General features: G+C 45.3%; 1 protein-coding gene across 1 annotated transcript in view; it reads right to left on the bottom strand.

Moving 5' to 3' along the window:
- The window catches only part of LOC110505412 (serine/threonine-protein kinase D3), a 73,962-nt gene that overhangs the window by 16,677 nt on the left and 36,999 nt on the right, over window positions 1-20,286 (bottom strand). The window contains exons 3-8 of the mRNA XM_036962416.2: window positions 10,024-10,162; window positions 6,105-6,236; window positions 3,239-3,402; window positions 2,313-2,505; window positions 2,109-2,186; window positions 1,828-2,008 (exon numbers count right to left, since the gene is read on the bottom strand). Coding sequence (XP_036818311.2) covers window positions 1,828-2,008; window positions 2,109-2,186; window positions 2,313-2,505; window positions 3,239-3,402; window positions 6,105-6,236; window positions 10,024-10,162 — 887 coding nt within the window. The remainder of the gene's footprint in view (window positions 1-1,827; window positions 2,009-2,108; window positions 2,187-2,312; window positions 2,506-3,238; window positions 3,403-6,104; window positions 6,237-10,023; window positions 10,163-20,286) is intronic.

Genomic DNA, 20,286 nt, shown 5'->3' with positions numbered 1-20,286 from the left:
ACACACGCTTTTTCAGTTCTGCCCACAAATTTTCTATAGGATTGAGGTCAGGGCCTTGTGATGGTCACTCCAATACCTTGACTTTGTTGTCCTTAAGCCATTTTGCAAGTATGCTTGGGGTCAATTGTCCATTTGGAAGACCCATTTGCTTTAACTTCCTAATTAATGTTTTGAGATGTTGCTTCAATATATCCACATAATTGTCCTCCCTCATGATGCCATCTATTTTGTGAACTGCACCAGTCCCTCCTGCACATCTATTTTGTGAAGTGCACCAGTCCCTCCTGCAGCAAAGCACCCCCACAACATGATGCTGTTGCTTCACGGTTGGGATGGTGTTCTTCGGCTTGCAACAATGGTAATTTTTTGTTTTTGTTTCATCAGACACTCCTTCCAAACCTTCAGGTGTTTGGAAAAAGTATGATCTTTGTCCCCATGTGCAGCTGCAAACCGTAGTCTGGCTTTTTTTTTTGTTTTGAATTTGACCCTCTTTCTCCCCAATTTCGTGGTATCCAATTGTTTAGTAGCTACTATCTTGTCTCATCACCACAACTCCTGTACAGGCTCGGGAGAGACAAAGGTTGAAAGTCATGTGTCGGCCCGCCACAGGAGTCGCTGGTGCGCGATGAGACAAGGATTTCCCTACCGGCCAAACCCTCCCTAACCCGGACAACGCTAGGCCAATTGTGCGTCGCCCCACGGACCTCTCGGTCGCGGCCAGTTACGACAGAACCTGGGCGCGAACCCAGAGTCTCTGTTGGCACAGCTGGCGCTGCAGTACAGCGCCCTTAACCACTGCGCCACCCGGGAGGCCTGTAGTCTGGCTTTTTTATGCCGGTTTTGGAGCAGTGGCTTCTTCCTTGCTGAGCGGCCTTTCAGGTTATGTCAATATAGGACTCGTTTTACTGTGGATATAGATACTTTTGTACCGGTTTCCTCCAGCATCTTCACAAGGTCCTTTGCTGTTGTTCTGGGATTGATTTGCATTTTTCTCACCAAATTACGTTCATCTCTAGGAGACAGAGCGCATCTCCTTCCTGAGCGGTATGATGGCTGCGTGGTCCCATGGTGTTTATACTTGCGTACTACTGTTTGTACAGATGAACGTGGTACCTTCAGGCGTTTGGAAATTGCTCCCAAGGATGAACCAGACTTGTGGAGGTCTGCAATTTTTTCTGAGGTCTTGGCTGATTTCTTTTGATTTTCCCATGATCAATAAAAGAGGCACTGAGTTTGAAGGTAGGCCTTGAAATACATCCACTGGTAAACCTGCAATTGACTCGAGTTTCTTATATTTTTTTATTTTACCTTTATTTAACTAGGCAAGTCAGTTAAGAACAAATTCTTATTTTCAATGACAGCCTAGGAACAGTGGGTTAACTGCCTTGTTCAGGGGTTGAACGACAGATTTTTACCTTGTCAGCTCGGGGATTCGGTTACTAGTCCAACGCTCTAACCGCTAGGCTATCTGCCGCCTGTCAATTAGCGTATCAGAAGCTTCTAAAGCCATGACATCATTTTCTGGAATTTTCCAAGCTGTTTAAAGACACAGTCAACTTAGTGTATGTAAACTTCTGACCCACCGGAATTGTGATACAGTGAATTATAAGTTAAATAATCTGTCTGTAAACAATTGTTGGAAAAATTACTTGTGTCATGCACAAAGTAGATGTCCTAACCAACTTGCCAAAACTATAGATAGTTAATAAGAAATTTGGGGAGTGGTTGAAAAAAGTGTTTTAATGACTCCAACCTAAGTGTATGTAAACTTCCAACTTCAACTGTCTTTGTGTACACAACTATTACTCTATAAGTTAACGTAAATACCTGATGGTCTTGATGGGCTCCTCGTCCTTCTCGCGGTCCAGGAAAGGAGAGTCTATGTAGAACATCTTGTGTTCTGGGGTTGAAGGTTCCTCAGAGTCATCCAGTAGTCCTCTGGTGCTCTCCACATCACTACTATCCACCTCCATGGTACTGTCAGAGTCAGGTCCTGGGCTGGCAGGCTCTGTGGACACACACAACGACAGATGTGCTACTCAGCTACTGTATGACTCATGACATGGGCGTGATATCAATGTGAAATAAAACAGGTAAACAGAAACTACCTCCATTGAAGGAAACCTCGCCCAAGCAGTCTCTTGGTACCTTTGCTGCACACCGCTTATGGCAGTTGAATTTACAATCTGAAAAGAAAGATTTGATTTAATAGCACAATCTGGAGCTCTAGCGACAGTAAGGTCAAGCGGTCAAGGCAGATAATGACCGAGGGGTATACAGAGAAACAGAGACAAAGGAAGGTAGGATATTACCTTTGCACTGCATGCCCTGGCGGAACAGGCCCTTGAGCAGCCGTTTGCAGTACTGACAAATGGTTGGCCGGGTGTAGGTGTGGATGGCGAAGGTGTGAGGCACCTTGACTCGCCCCAGCACCATCTTCTCCATCCAGATGGGCCGGCCACTCCACGACAGGATCCTCTTCCCTGCCTCCTGGTGGGAGCGCTGCTGCAGGGGACAGAGGGAAGGAGAGGAGGAGGTGGAAGGAAGGAAGAAAGGAGAGAGGGAAGGAGGGACAGATGGAACAAGTATGTGAACCAAGGTTAAGGGGGAGTGAGGAAGGAAGGACATAGCAAAAGAGGGAAGGAGGGGAGGGATGGCGTGTCCATTCAATGAGCGAGACAGCAACACAGTACAAAATACACAAACATGGGCTAGAATTTGGCTAGAAAGTGTTTCATTTCATTAGTCTAACTGAATTTGCATTGACCTTTCATAAGCACTGGTCACCATTGAGAATATTCCATCCAGCTAGCCTCATACAAACAAGTTTCATAATCCTAGTTTATTAAATTCAATTTGCTGTCGTGTTTCACAATAAGATATTTCAAGAGATTTGGCAGACGAACTTAGACAATTACACCTAGTAGTTGATGTTTTGCCAACTGACAAATGTGTCTCAATCAGAATAACAGTTAGATTACAATCACATTGAACATATAAGAAAGTAACTAGAACTGGTTAGTAACTGTACTGTAGATTAAAACGCTACAGTACATTCATAAGGGACGTTGAGGTACACCATTTTCACTTTGTAAGCAATAAACTGTGCAAGGGTGTAACTTTATAAGGAAATGCATTTACATAGACCCTTTGACTGGGTCCCAAAGCTCTTTACATTGTACAGAATGTATCTTTACCACAGGACATCTCTCTCCACCAATGGAAGCGTAGGTCTTACCTCCTCCAGGACGACCACAGCATGTTCTGTGGGACCAGGGAGGGGCCGGGGGACTGAGAGCGAGGGGCCCGGCGGGGACACGTTGGACAGACGTCTCTTTCTCACCCCACTGCAGTTGTTGGGGATCTTGAAGACACAGCGCTTGTGGTAGTTCAGCCCACAACCTGGAAGTACACAGGACACAGGGGTCACTAATTACACATGAAGAATAACACACATCCTGTACAGTACATGCTACACGCAACAAACACAAACAGACTGTTTCTTTGGATGTCGGCATTGGGGCATGATAAACTCAGCCATGCAACACTTCATAGCCATATACATGTCTTGAGATATTTGTGAAGACATATTGAGACACCTTAAGACACGTCCTGCTGTTCCCACATGCTTCAAGAGGGCCACCATTGTTCCTGTTCCCAAGAAAGCTAAGGTAACTGAGCTAAACGACCACCGCCCCGTGGCACTCACTTCCGTCATCATGAAGTGCTTTGAGAGACTAGTCAAGGACCATATCACCTCCACCCTACCTGACACCCTAGACCCACTCCAATTTGCTTACCGCCCAAATAGGTCCACAGACAACGCAATCGCAACCACACTCCACACTGCCCTAACCCATCTGGACAAGAGGAATACCTATGTGAGAATGCTGTTCATCGACTACAGCTCAGCATTTAACACCACAGTACCCTCCAAACTCGTCATCAAGCTCATGACCCTGGATCTCGACCCCGCCCTGTGCAACTGGGTACTGGACTTCCTGACGGGCCGCCCCCAGGTGGTGAGGGTAGGTAACAACATCTCCACCCCGCTGATCCTCAACACTGGGGCCACACAAGGGTGCGTTCTGAGCCCTCCTGTACTCCCTGTTCACCCACGACTGTGTGGCCATGCACGCCTCCAACTCAATCATCAAGTTTGCAGACGACACTACAGTGGTAGGCTTGATTACCAACAACGATGAGACGGCCTACAGGGAGGAGGTGAGGGCCCTCGGAGTGTGGTGTCAGGAAAATAACCTCACACTCAACGTCAACAAAACAAAGGAGATGATCGTGGACTTCAGGAAACAGCAGAGGGAGCACCCTCCTATCCACATCAACGGGACAGTAGTAGAGAGGGTAGAACGTTTTAAGTTCCTCGGCGTACACATCACAGACAAACTGAATTGGTCCACCCACACAGACAGCATCGTGAAGAAGGCACAGCAGCGCCTCTTCAACCTCAGGAGGCTGAAGAAATTCTGCTTCTCACCAAAAGCACTCACAAACTTTTACAAATGCACAATCGAGAGCCTCCTGTTGGGCTGTATCACCGCCTGGTACGGCAACTGCTCCGCCCACAACCGTAAGGCTCTCCAGAGGGTAGTGAGGTCTGCACAACACATCACCAGGGGAAAACTACCTGCCCTCCAGGACACCTACACCACCCAATGTCACAGGAAGGCCATAAAGATCATCAAGGACAACAACCACCCGAGCCACTGCCTGTTCACCCCGCTATCATCCAGAAGGCGAGGTCAGTACAGGTGCATCAAAGCAGGGACCGAGAGACTGAAAAACAGCTTCTATCTCAAGGCCATCAGACTGTTAAACAGCCACCACTAACATTGAGTGGCTGCTGCCATACATGTAAAAAAATGTAGCACTAACCACTTTAAACAATGCCACTTAATATAATGTTTACATACCCTACATTACTCATCTCATATGTATATACTGTACTCGATACCATCTACTGCATCTTGCCTATGCCGTTCTGTACCATCACTCATTCATATATCTTCATGTACATATTCTTCATCCCTTTACACTTGTTGGGTTAGATTACTCGTTGGTTACTGCATTGTCGGAACTAGAAGCACAAGCATTTTGCTACACTCGCATTAACATCTGCTAACCATGTGTATGTGACAAATCAAATTTGATTTGGAATAATCTGTCTCAAGAAGGAAAATCAGTACGTTAGTACAGTAGGGCAGCATCAATTTGATTCTTCCCACCATTCTCTTAAATGTCCACAAGAGGGCTCTTACATGCAGTTAATGGATCACATTCTTCCTCGGAGAAAGCTTGAAAGGATTTTTAGTGGCATGAAAATAGCAGGGAATAAAATAAAATATGAGGATCTGATTCACTGATTACAAACTAAATGCAATTCTACATTCCACATTTCAATGTAATTTGACTAGCTATAACAGTCCAATTCTTTCCTCCAATCTGAGTGTCTGTTGCATTCCTGTCCTGACTGGCCCTGGGAAAGGTTGTGCTATACTGATGGACAGGCTGGATCCATCTGAGAGGGTAGAGCAGCACTAAGGAGCCTTTGAAGGCTGAGTCCAACACTTGGCATTAGTACACTGGGCTCCATTCAAAGAGGCCGGCTCTTCAAAGGCCTGCTTTAGTAATGGGGGGAAGTCACACACTCCACTGAGGCTTCCTGCTGCACGGCCCTACCAGCCTTAATGTACCCCTCAGACTGGACCAAGAGAAGGGCCTGTTTGATTTGTGTGTGCGTGAGTGTATGAGTCAGGTAAAAATTTGACACCTTGGGCTTAGGTTCACATTTCCCCCCGGCTTTCATGTGAAAGACAGCTTGTGTGAGTGTGTGCCACAGGCGGCTGGTTGCACCTTAATTAGGGAGGATGAGCTCATAGTAATGGATGGAACGGAATCAATGGAATGGTATCAAAGACATCAAACACATGGTTTCCATGTGTCTGGTACCATTCCATTCACTCCATTCCAGCCATTATTATAAGCCATCCTCCCCTCAGCAGTCTCCTGTGTGTGTGTGTGTGTGTGTGTGCGTGTGTGTGTGTGTGTGTGTGTGTGTGTGTGTGTGTGTGTGTGTGTGTGCTTACCTTCACATTTGAGCCCCTGGCGGACGAGGCCCCATAGCATCTCCCCACAGTAGTCACAGAAGGTGGGCGCTTTGTAGGAGTGGACATATAGAGCATGAGGCCGGATCTGGAAGTCCCCTACTGTGGCTAAAGCTGCAATCCAGAGACAACTTAAAACAAACACATGGCAAACAAAACTAAAGGAAAGCACATAAACTTCAAACACAGGAACCAAAGAATGAAAATGACAAAAAGAAGAAAAGGAATTAAGTTTATATGTTTAGTGTACACTGTAATGCAAAGGAATGTGATGCTGTTTTGTCATCCGTTAATAGTCAGATGATCTGGTATGTCTGTGCGCATAGAACTAGCTAGAACTCAGATCCAGGGAACCAACTGTTCACACGGTGGAGTCAACGCATCCGTATCTGACAGTCTGACCTGGGAAGCTCATATGGGAGGCACTCAGGAATAGCGGGAGACGCCAGAGGGAAAATTTGTTCTGTTCCGAGGTCATGGTTTTTCTCACTAGGGCCAGTGCTATAACATCCCATTAACAACACAGTGCTACAACAGCCTCCTTACAGTAGGGGTCAGTACAGCAGAAATGAGGTTGTCTCACCGTTATCTGTTTCAGAGTGATCTGGCATTACAGAGCACACTAAAGACCAGACAGACAGACATTCAACAGAACAGGATCACATAATGATAATGGGTTATTGAGATGAGTTCATAGTATGGTTGAGTTCATAGCTGTTGTGGTTTGTGTTAGAGGGACTTTATGAGGTCATTCTTGGAAGGGACAGTTAGTTCACAGGAGTGACTCATCCAAGATGTGAATAAGAGATAGATATTTGCTACCAAACCTGTGCAATTGCATCCCCTAAGGGCCAGAACTGGCAGTGAGAAGTAGCAGAGCAGGTCCAAATCAATATAATCTATACAGAGAAGTCTCTTTCTCACAATTCTTTTGCAATCATTTATGCTGTTGTGGTGTTACCACTGACCAACAAGGGAATATTTTATACCAGAATTTAGGTGAAAAACCCTGTGTGATGTCACTAACTATTTGTGTGGGGTTTTGTGTTTCAGTGAGTTCATGGGTGTTTTTTTCAGGTTCAGTTCTCTAATAAGATCAAGATGAAATCCCAGCATCCCATGCAAGCTGCACCAGGGACATTCTCTGTAGCTGTTGCCATGACGAGATACATATGGACACACACCAACTCCATATGAATAATATATATTTCATTAACTTTATCAGTGGAGGCTCCTCAGAGGAGGAAAAGGAGGACCATGCATCTCAGTTAATTTCATAAAAATATTTTTTTTTACAACATTAAAAAAGTTATCCTTTCTAGATAAAACTATACTAAATATATTCAAGTCACCAAATAATTGATTAAAACACTGTTTTGAAATAAAGGTCTATAGTAGCCTCAAGAGCACTCTGTAGGGTTGCACCATGGTGTAGCTGGAGGACAGCTAGCTTCCGTCCTACTCTTTGTACATTGACTTCAATACAAAACCAAGGAGGCTCTTGGTTCTCACCCCCTTCCAAAGACTTACACAGTAATTATGATAACTTCCGGAGGACGTCTCCCGAGTGGCACAGCGGTCTAAGGCACTGCATCTCAGTGCTAGAGGAGTCACTACAGACCCTGGTTCGATGCCAGGCTATTTCACAACCGGCCGTGATTGGGAGTCCCATAAGGCGGCGCACAATTGGCCCAGCGTTGTCTGGGTTTGGCCCGGGTAGGCCTTCATTGTAAATAAGAATATGTTCTTAACTGACTTGTCTAGTTCAATAAAAGTTAAATAAATAAAAACTTCCTCCAACCTATCAGAGCTCTTGCAGCATAAACTGTTGTCCACCCAATCAAAGGATCAGAGAATGTATCTAGTCCCGAAAACATAAGCTACAGCTAGCTAGCACTGCAGTGCATAAAATGTGTTGAGTAGTTGACTGAAAGAGAGAGAAAGACAATAGTTTAACAGTTTTGAACAAATTAATTTCTTCAAAAATAAAGGAGAAGCAGGAGAAAGAGTGTCATTTTTTTCACTTTCAGTTTCACTTACTTAGCTAGCAAATGCAGCTGACTTGTTTAGTTATTCAAACACCGGGCTCAAACAGAGGGATGCTATGCTAGCTGGCTGGCTATGACTATCCAACACAACACTGGAACTCTTCCAAGTCAAGGTTAGCTTTTGGTTTTATTCATTTATTGCCCCTGGGGACCGCCGGTGTAACGGCTTACTGACTATACACTATAACGTTACTACATGACTGTAGCAGGTTAACTAACACTTTAGTTCTATTATCTATGTTGACTAGAACGTTACTTTAGCTAATAGGGTTAAACATTTTGATATACTGTATATATTTATTTATCTGGCCACGGACCCCCTGCACACCACACTTTGAGATCCCCTGAGCTAAGGTATGAGACATCTGAAACAAAAAATGTCTTTGGAGAACCAGATTTTGGGTTAAACTTCAAAGCGGAGAAAGAACTTTTAAAAAATCACATGCCATCACACTGTTCATAGCTCCCTGGCACAAACACATGAAAGAAGGTATTCATGGGCTTTTCAAACACATCAAGGAAAATTAACGGCCTCAATTTTATGAAATGGAGTTTGAGATATTTTGCATCAATCCCCACAGAAGATTGAGCCAATAAAGAGTTTTTCACAAGCAGCAGGCCTGAAATCAATGTGATGTCTGTTTGTTTTCATTTTTGACTAATCAGGCTTCACAAGTGTCCATCAGACATAATTCAAAAGGTTATTGTTTGTAGCATTCTTCACAGACTAAAATATCTATAAAATAAATATAATTTTCACATGCGTATACATCCATTTTGTATGTCATATCCTGTAAAAATAGGAGGGAAACTGAGTGGGAAACAAACAGTGAGTGGGATTCTTGGAGCAAACAGCCCTCTCTCCATGTCCAACCCCCTGGTTAGGGATGACCTGTCCACTCTTTTCAGAGCCGCCCAGCACAGCCCAGCATGTTTATACTCAGTTGGTCCACTACAATCACTTACTGCAGAGAAAACAAGCCAGGCCCTTTGAGTCCAGCGCCAAGAGAAATCAGCTCTGGCCTCTAACAGTGAGGGAGGTTTTAGACCAAACCACTGAGCTGTTTGTCTCTCTCAGTCACATAACTGAACAACAGGTCTCAAAGAATTCACCGGAATGAATGGTGTGTTTAAAGTATTAATTTAAATGAGAAGCAACTAAGGGAACGATAAATAGTATAATTAGAAAATTCCTGTTTTCAGTCTGCCAGACTAGAACAGCAACACATTTTTGAGATTGTATTGCACCAGTTTGACACACGTCAATCTCCTCAGCAGATGTAGGCCAACTACAAGGCTAAGACAAAGTAGCAGTGTCGGTGTAGAGCTTGCGGATGTGGAATTACTCTGACCTCACACAGTCATCCAGGTGCGGCACTGAGGCTGACAACTGTCAACCGTCTGAACCCAGAGGGAAGGAGACAGAGGAAACCAGTGGTCTCATGAATAGACTCGCCTGGGGCTCACTGATATACACCAGCAGATCAGATCGATCCGGGACCAGAGTTATATTATGTCTGGATCCATGCAGACTTCTAGTTCTACACCAGGGAGAGAGGGATGTCCAGTCCAGGTGCTTCCCAATAGAGACGGATGGAACAGAATGCTTTTTCAAGACAGTGTTTGTTACACTTAATAGTCAGCAGGAAACTGAAATAATGTGTGACAGGAAAAGAGAGGGGAAACTAGCCACCTGTGTCTCAGGAGGTGCGCTTTAGACAGGAGTGAAACAGTACTGTACGGCACACAGATTTGATTTAGAGAAGCCTTACTGAATTAGTACAGATAGCCTACAGAACAAGTGAAAAAGTTAATAAAACCATTAGAGCTGAACTCAGATCAGTACTACTCACCAGAGAGCACCACCTCTATCAGATCTCCCTCATGGATATCCTCTGCTGACGTCAGCCTCTGGAGGATGTTCTCAGAGTTCAAGTCATGGCGGAAGAGCAGGATTTTGTCATACATGCCAAAGAAGCCGCACTCTGGGAACTGGGGAGGAAGAAGAAGAACAGTTGTGAGTATCCACTATGTGCAGAAGACATTGGGTGGGAACACTCCTAATTTACAACTCAACCAACAGTATACACACAATAACTCATATACACTTTTTGATATTGGCATCAGCTGATCAAGGCCCTGTCACCATATTCGTTCAACAGTTGTTTGCTCTTCTTTTTTCCACTCATTTGGTTTGGTGACATTTATGATTATGTTCAGTGCGGTTTGTCATATTTCCTAGACAAGCGCTACAAATTTGTGGTGGGCCCCCATCTGATGAGGAGTTGTTTATATTGTATAGAGCTTCTCTGATTCATGGAGTAATGGCTGCCTTCATTCAGTCATCATAGCCAGAACCAGCAGGCCAGTGGTGTAGGAACAGAACGGGGGCGAAGTCACAGTGGATGTGTGTGGAATGAACATCAGGCTCAATATCACCGCAGAGAGAGAGCGAGAGAGAGAGAGAGAGAGAGTGCGCCTGAAACACAGCTGTTTAATTCACCCTAGCCACAACGAGTCACACACACACTCCTGCTCCCGTTAACTACTTCCTGTGGCTCACGTCAGCAGTCAACGTGGAGGATGGAAGAAAATCCACTGGCTCCGGAAAAGAGCTCACATTCAAACACCTTTGTTCCCCTGAAACACTGCAACAGTGGACTGCGCTGAAAACAGCAGAAGGAGATACCACTCAAATGGCCATTCGATACAGCATGCCATCGTTTTCCATACAGCAATTAATGTAGGCAGAATGCTATTCATTTTGCTCTATTGAGCTCAAAATGTGCCCATTAGCGGTATGCTATTGATAATGAAAAAGTTATCAAAATCATACTGACATAGCCATTGTAATAACACTGTAATAACTTTTCTAGTTGGTGGTGTGGAATAGTTACTGACTATCACTAATTGTCTGTTTCACAAGTTTAAAATCTAAGAGTCTATATCTAAACCAATCATAGATGTCTCTTTCACAAGTTTGGACAGCACAGTACAGTACAGTTAAGAAAATAAAAGTAGAGTATGTCAGTACAATTCAGCACAGTACTGTACTATACTTTACAGTACTGAACTCTAATCTACTCTGCTGTGCTCTACTGTGCTGTACTGAGGTCCAAACTTGTGAAACATAGATGTCTATGATGGGTACAGATTTGGTCCAGTTCGGACCAACCAAATTTGGTCTTGTTAGGGGGCGGAGCTCATTAGAATAATAGCCATTGTGTAGAATAATACCTAAACATGCAAAGGAGGATATTAAGGCATTTCTACCTTTGTGTACCTATTCAGGATACATTACTATGAAGAGAATGACTTTAATTATGCATTTCTGTATACAGTCGTGGCAAGTCTGCTGCCTCAAGTTTGTATGATGGTAATTTGCATATACTTCAGAATGTTATGAAGAGTGATCAGATGAATTGCAATTGCAATTAATTGCAAAGTCCCTATTTTCCATGCAAATGAACTGAATCCCAAAAAAACATTTCCACTGCATTTCCACTAAAGTTGATTCAGCTGCGGGATCAGGGCACCACCAGTACAGAGCTTTCTCGGGAATGGCAGCAGGCAGTTGTGAGTGCATCAGGTGTGAGTGCATCTCCATCTATGATGGAGCACCTTGCCATTAGGCAAAAGTGATAACTAAGTGGCTCGGGGAACAAAACATTGATATATTGGGTCCCTGGCCAGGAAACTCCCCAGACCTTAATCCCATTGAGAATTTGTGGTCAATCCTCAAGAGGCAGGTGGACAAACAAAAAAACACAAAACTCCAAGCATTGATTATGCAAGAATGGGCTGCCATCAGTCAGAAAAAAGTCAGGATGTGGCCCAGAAGTTAATTGACAGCATGCCAGGGTGGATTGCAGTGGTCTTGAAAAAGAAGGGTCAACACTGCAAATATTGACTCTTTGCATCAACTTCATGTAATTGTCAATAAAAGCCTTTGACACTTATGAAATGCTTGTAATTATACTTCAGTATTCCATAGTAACATCTGCCAAAAATATCTAAAGACACTGAAGCAGCAGACTTTAAATTTAATATTTGTGTCATTCTCAAAACTTTTGGCCAAGACTGTTGTACAGATCAGCGACCCATGATGTCATTCTGTTACCATCATTCTGTTCCCGGGTGTTAATCCACCTCACTTACTGTAGTTCAACAACCAAAAAAATATTTTCCAATCTCAAGGTGCCATGTCATAGCTTTACAGCCCATTGTTTCTGCAGACATCTATGAATCTTTATTCGGAGCAGATATGGTCACACAAAAAGGGAGATTTTACCGTCATTCTTTTACTAAACTTTACATCTGCACTGTTCTTTGAGTAAATGTGTTTTTGTACAATTGTCAGTGGAAATTGTCAAAAGTAGTCCTTGTGCATAGAGGTGTGTGGCTTGTTTAACTTTGCAATCAATGGTATTTGTTTGGTATACTTTTAATGTGAAAAATCTGAGTTTCCGAGTCATTCTGTTGCTGTGGAATTGCCCTAGAAAAGACAGAACTGTCCTACTCGTTGACACTGAGTGAGTGAGTAGCCTTGGTTCTCAGCAGGCAGTCTGAGGTGCGCTCACTTCAACGGTATTATCCAGTAGCTGTGATGTAACCTCCAGGCAGCCAGGCAGTCAGTCAGTGCCGGGCTGGGGAGGGTCATGCTTTGCACTCTCGGATGAGGTAATGACCCAGGCCAGCATACTTATAGTGAGAGAAACAGAGGAGGGAGAGAGGAGGAGGAGCGGAAAACATCCCGAGAGGAGTGACAGAGGAGCAGCAGCCTCCTGCAACACGGGCAGGAAGTGAGCGAAGTCAATACTGAGCCACTTCCTGCTCCCAGACCCACAGCTTCCACACACCTTCCACTGCTCATGTCAAGACAGACGTTAAACACACACAGGTTATGCACACATACATGCACACACACACTCAATAAATCACTGGCTTGCGCACACCTACACAGGCTCACACACATCTGCCTACAGTACATCTTCTGTTCATACACACAAATGCAAAATCCATTGTGATTTCATGTATCAAAGTAGGACATTTAAATCCAACATTTCCACTGGACATGCAGTTCTGTACCCTGAAAAAGTAGCCTGGCTCTTGTAGAGGTCGACCGATTATGATTTTTCCACACCGATACCGATTATTGGAGGACCAAAAAAGCCAATACCGATTAATCGGCTGATTTTTATTTATTTATTTGTAATAACGACAATTACAACAATACTTAATTAACACTTATTTTAACTTAATAATACATCAATAAAAATCTATTTAGCCTTTAAATAAATAATGAAACATGTTCAATTTGGTTTAAATAATGTAAAAACAAAGTGGTGGAGAAGTAAAAGTGCAATATGTGACATGTAAAAAAGCTAATGTTTGAGTTCCTTGCTCAGAACATGAGAACATATGAAAGTTGGTGCTTCCTTTTAACATGAGACTTCAATATTCCAAGGTAAGAGGTTTTAGGTTGTAGTTAATATAGTATTTATAGGACTATTTCTCTCTATACTATTTGTATTTCGTATACCTTTGACTATTGGATGTTCTTATAGGCACTACAGTATTGCCAGTGTAACAGTATAGCTTCCGTCCCTCTCCTCGCCCCTATCTGGGCTCAAACCAGGAACACATCGACAACAGCTACACTCGAAAGCTGCCCAAACTGTTGCATATACCCTGACTCTGCGTGCAATGAACGCAAGAGAAGTGACACAATTTCACCTGGTTAATATTGGCTGCTAAATATGCAGGTTTAAAAATATATACTTCTATGTAGTGATTTTAAGAAAGGCATTGGTGTTTATGGTTAGGTACAGTCGTCCAACGATTGTGTTTTTTTCGCAAATGCGCTTTTGTTAAATCATCCCCCAGCGTTGTATCGTTTATATGCAATGCAGGACACGCTAGATAAACTAGTAATATCATCAACCATGTGTAGTTATAACTAGTGATTATGATTGATTGATTGTTTTTTATAAGATAAGTTTAATGCTAGCTAGCAACTTACCTTGGCTTCTACTGCATTCGCGTAACAGGCAGGCTACTCTTGTGGAGTGCAACGAGAGGCAGGTGGTTATAGCATTGGACTAGTTAACTGTAAGGATGCAAGATAAGATACCCTGAGCCGACAAGGAGACAATCTGTCATTCTGCCCCTGAACAAGGCAGTTAACTCACCGTTCCTAGGCCGTCATTGAAAATTAGAATGTGTTCTTAACTGACTTGCCCAGTTAAAAAGTTAAATAAAGGTATAAAGATTTTTTTTTAAATCGGCAAAATCTGCACCCAAAAATACAGATTTCCGATTGTTATGAAAACTTGAAATCGGCCCTAATTAATCGGCCATTCTGATTAATCAGTCAACCTCTAGTCTCTTGCTAAACTTGCCTACGCTGTATGACACTGTAACCATGGATCTCCCACTCACTTTCTTACCTCAAAGGGGAGGTCGTGCCCTCAGCCTGGCAGGAAAACGATGCCCAGTTTCTGTGAAGGGCAGCAATGCCTTTCTTCATTCCTCTCATCTCTCCCTTCATGTAATGATGAAGTGTGTTTCCCCAACTGCTCTGCCAGCCAGCCAGCCTTCATCGTCAGATGGAAGGGGTTGATAGGGGCTGTCAGGGAGGAAGACCGCCAGAGAAGGTCCTAGATGGATGTAGGAGGCCATCCTGTGTGGAGTTCATCAAAGCGGGCCCCTGGTGGAGGGCCCGTGCAGGGCTGTGTCTCGCTGCCAAGATGGCTGCTCTGGCAGGGCCACCTAACACAGCTGCTTCCCTATCAGGGTCACACACAATGCCCACGGAACAATGTGAGGCGTAACACAACGAGGCCCATGGACACCAGGGAAGGCACACGGTACGGCAGTGGGGAACACCTGGAGCTCCTAAAATGCTAATCTCCAGGGTGGTGGAGCCACGGCTGCATGGAAAGAGGACACCAGGAAAGAGGACAGGGGTAGCGACTACACTGACAAACTATGCAAACTGCTTTTAAATGACTATAAATCATAATTGCTCTACTGGATTAACCCTTAAATAAAATTGTTAAACACGCACCCTTAAACAGCTCATTCAATGTGTTTAGTCATCCTCTCTCCCCGTCCACTTCCAGTTAAGTCCCTAGAGCAGCAGAGCAGAGCCCGGCTGAAGGCCATGAAATCACGTAAACACTGATAAACTCCTGTGTTTAAAAGGCCTCCTTTAACCCAATGTGTATGGAACATGAAAGGATCTGTCTGTTAGCTGTTGCCTCACATAACTGCATCATCATCCCCAGTGCTCCCAGCTGGCCAGGGCCCTGGCTCTAATCTGAGAGGCTAGCCGTAGCTTCTAGTCTAAAGCCTTTATACACAGCAGTCCAGTCTGCATCTCCTCCTGTAGGCCTGATTCAGTCTGATGAAGGTCCATAGACTGAAGTGTCGCTATGCGTTTGGTCTGTGTAGACTTTAGTGGTCTACACAATCAGATTACCTTACCTTGGCTCCTTGGTGCACTCGCATAACAGGTAGTCAGCCAGTGCAATGTAATCGGCCATGATCGGTGTCCAAAAATGACGATTACCGAGTTATATGAAAACTTGAAATCAGCCCTAATTAATCGGCCATTCCGATTAATCGGTCGACCTCTAGTAGGCTAATCCATCCATGGCCAGAACTAGGACTGTAGACTAGTGGGAAGGAGGGCCGAGGAGGCAAAGGTAAGGGACAGTGAGGGCGCTCAAACACACCATAACAATGACCCCAGGGTTAGGGCTACTGCTCCTGGCTTTAATGTAGCTGAGATAAGCTGGGGTCCAGTGGAGAGCAGGGAGTTATGGGAGAAAAGAGATAAGATTCCAGAGGAGGAGAAGCGACCGCAAAGGCTCTGTGTGTGTTGGCAATGGCTGTGACGACAGGGTGCTGATAGGAGACTGTGAGAGCGAGGAGATCTCAGTGGATAGGGATCTTATGATAGCTGCCCTGCTTTCCACAAGATCCCACTTCAGACTTGGGATTTTATTGAGGAAGATTGCAGGGGTTTATAATAATGTAGATATGACTAAACAACATCCAGAAAGTATACCTTTACACAGCTTTATGTTTCGAAAAACAAAAGTCCCAACCTAAACTCTGTCATACTTTAAAGTGATTGATGGCATGGCTCTTCCTGTGTCCAAAGTGAGATGTCAGGGTGAGGTTTTCCTCCATACGTCTGACATGCCTGCTCTCCAGACCCGGTGCCCGGGGCCAGCCCCCTCCACTTCCCCTCCTGCACTGCTCCGAGACCTGGTCAGCTGGAGTCACCTCCTGTTGGCAATGACTGTACTGAACATAATCATAAATGTCACCAAACTAAATGAGAGGAAAAAACACTTTCCACTGCACGTGGTTCCCATTCCAGCACGGGAGCAGCCGCATGCAGCTCAGGGCTACAGAGGGGTATAGTTCAGTACTGGGGAAAGGGCTGTACATCTCCATTCTTGGTATGAGGAAGCCCATGTTAGGAAAGACCATGGGGGTATGAGGACACAGGAGGGAAGAGAATAAGCTGTGCAAGTTACTGAATAGTGTAGATCCAAAATGGGGAATAGCCTGGTGATTGGTTGCACGGGGAGGCACTTGCATTGGTAAGCTCTATCGTTGCTTTGTTGTTGTTAGGCAATAAAGATGACTAATGTAACCGAGTGGCATCCAGGCTGGTTAAAGAAATGACACACAGCTCGGGTTAGGTCCCATAGTGACTAAGCATGGCCTTTGTAATCAACACACACTGTGGCGCTAATAGCATACAGCCATTCAGCCCCACTCCGCACAGAGACGCAGCGCGACCACACACACACACCAAAGACACCAGTATGCAGAATCTGTGTGTGAGGTCCGCGCTGCAGACTGGAAAGCAGAGTGGAAAAGAGCTTTGACGTGGTAAGCTTTTGATAAACTGACTAATCTGCCATTGATATGCTAAATCCCGTTAAAAGCAGAAAGAGAGGGAAGGGAGGGATGTATGGGGCAGACGTGAAATATGGTACATTTCAATGAGTGCCAAAAACAAATAGCCCAGGAACACACATGGAAAATCGAGTCTGACACAACTGTTCTGGTTTGAATGAACAAAACCATTAGTCTTAGGCTGCAGTTTGTCTCTGAGAAAAGAGATTTACTTCTTGCCTAACTGCAACACATTTAAAAATAACAATGAATCTAACATGCAAATGAATTTGAGTATTTATGTTGTCATAAATCACCAAGACTGCTCAAAGTAAGAATAACACACAGCATTGCTAGTATTCAGTAAAAGTAACAAGTACAAACCAGATAAACCTATGCTGTATCTTGGCTGGTTCCCATGTATGGTGATCATTGATGACAAAGTAACACATTCTATTCATGCCTTTAAAAGCAAAACTATTTCAAATTCAGCCAAGGAAATGGGACATGTATTGCATGCTGTATGCAGCTATGGATGTGTGTGTGTGTGTGTGTGTGTGTGTGTGTGTGTGTGGGGGGGGGGGGGGGCATGTAAATCCTTGGGTGGGCTGCCTAAGTGTTTTTTTCAGGTCGCCTAAACCCAAACTAAAAAATCCCAATATATATACAGTAGCAGTCATAAGTTTGTACACACCTACTCATTCAGGGTTTTTATTTTTAGTATTTTCACCATTGTAGAATAATAGTTAAGACATCAAAACTATGAAATAACACATATGGAATCACATAGTAACCAAACAAAAAGTGTTAAACAAATCAAAATATTATTGATATTCTTCAAAGTAGCCACCCTTTGCCTTAATGACAGCAAATGATAGTCCCACTAAGCGCAAACCAGATGGGATGGCGTATCGCTGCAGAATGCTGTGGTACCCATGCTGGTTAAGTGTGCCTTGAAATCTAAATAAATCACTGACAGTGTCACCAGCAAAGTACCCCCAAACCATCACACCTCCTCCTCCATGCTTCACGGTGGGAACCACACATGCAGAGATTGTTACGGTGCGTGAATGAGGACCCAAAAGCGAATCAACTTAAACAGAGCTTCTTTAATTACCAAACATAGGTAGGCTCAGATGGACCGGCAGATTCCGACAGGACAGGACAAGGTTACAGCAAACATGACGACAGTCTGGTTCAGGCATGAATGACACAAACAAACAAGAATCCGACAAGGACAGGAGCAGAAACAGAGAGAGATATAGGGACCTAATCAGAGGGAAAAAAGGGAACAGGTGGGGAACGGGGTGAATGGGTAGTTAGAGGAGACAAGGGACAGCTGGGGGAAAGCGGGGGAGAAAAGGTAACCTAACACGACCAGCAGAGGGAGACAGGGTGAAGGGAAAGGACAGAGACAAGACAACATGACAGTACCCCCCCACTCACCGAGCGCCTCCTGGCGCACTCGAGGAGGAAACCTGGCGGCAACGGAGGAAATCATCAATCAGCGCACGGTCCAGCACGTCCCGAGAGGGAACCCAACTCCTCTCCTCAGGACCGTACCCCTCCCAGTCAACTAGGTACTGATGACCACGGCCCCGAGGACGCATGTCCAAGATCTTACGGACCCTGTAGATAGGTGCGCCCTCGACAAGGATGGGGGGGGGGGGGGGAAGACGAGCGGGGGCGCGAAGAACGGGCTTAACACAGGAGACATGGAAGACCGGGTGGACGCGACGAAGATATCGCGGAAGAAGAAGTCGCACTGCGACAGGATTAATGACCTGAGAGATACGGAATGGACCAATGAACCGCGGGGTCAACTTGCGAGAAGCCGTCTTAAGGGGAAGGTTCTGAGTGGAGAGCCAAACTCTCTGACCGCGACAATACCTAGGGCTCTTAGTTCTACGCTTATTAGCAGCTCTCACAGTCTGCGCCCTATAACGGCAAAGTGCAGACCTGACCCTCTTCCAGGTGCGCTCGCAACGTTGGACAAAAGCCTGAGCGGAGGGGACGCTGGACTCGGCGAACTGAGATGAGAACAACGGAGGCTGGTACCCGAGGCTACTCTGAAAAGGAGATAGCCCGGTCGCAGACGAAGGAAGCGAGTTGTGGGCGTATTCTGCCCAGGGGAGCTGTTCTGACCAAGACGCAGGGTTGCGAAAAGAAAGACTGCGTAAGATGCGACCAATAGTCTGATTGGCCCGTTCTGCTTGACCGTTAGACTGGGGGTGAAAGCCGGAAGAGAGACTGACGGAAGCCCCAATCAAACGGCAAAACTCCCTCCAAAATTGAGACGTGAATTGCGGACCTCTGTCCGAAACGACGTCTGACGGAAGGCCATGAATTCTGAAAACATTCTCGATGATGATTTGTGCCGTCTCTTTAGCAGAAGGAAGCTTAGCAAGGGGAATGAAATGAGCCGCCTTAGAGAACCTATCGACAACCGTAAGAATAACAGTCTTCCCCGCTGACGAAGGCAGTCCGGTGACAAAATCTAAGGCGATGTGAGACCACGGTCGAGAGGGAATAGGAAGCGGCCTGAGACGGCCGGCAGGAGGAGAGTTACCGGACTTAGTCTGCGCGCAGACCGAACAAGCAGCCACGAAACGACGCGTGTCATGCTCCCGGGTGGGCCACCAGAAACGCTGGCGAATGGAAGCAAGCGTACCCCGAACGCCAGGGTGGCCGGCTAACTTGGCAGAGTGAGCCCACTGAAGAACGGCCAGACGAGTAGGAACGGGAACGAAAAGAAGGTTCCTAGGACAAGCGCGCGGCGACGGAGTTTGAGTGAGTGCTTGCTTTACCTGCCTCTCAATTCCCCAGACAGTCAACCCGACAACACGCCCCTCAGGGAGAATCCCCTCGGGGTCAGTGGAGGCTACTGAAGAACTGAAGAGACGAGACAAAGCATCAGGCTTGGTGTTCTTAGAGCCCGGACGATAAGAAATCACGAACTCGAAACGAGCGAAAAACAGCGCCCAACGCGCCTGACGCGCATTAAGTCGTTTGGCAGAACGGATGTACTCAAGGTTCCTATGGTCAGTCCAAACGACAAAAGGAACGGTCGCCCCCTCCAACCACTGTCGCCATTCGCCTAGGGCTAACCGGATGGCGAGCAGTTCGCGGTTACCCACATCATAGTTACGTTCCGACGGCGACAGGCGATGAGAAAAATACGCGCATGGGTGGACCTT

This window comes from Oncorhynchus mykiss, chromosome 25 (assembly GCF_057628025.1).
Source record: "Oncorhynchus mykiss isolate SJ-2025 chromosome 25, ASM5762802v1, whole genome shotgun sequence".
Taxonomy (NCBI): Eukaryota; Metazoa; Chordata; class Actinopteri; order Salmoniformes; family Salmonidae; genus Oncorhynchus; species Oncorhynchus mykiss.
Note: the sequence above shows the minus strand (reverse complement) of the source record. Positions and strands in the feature narration are given on the sequence as shown.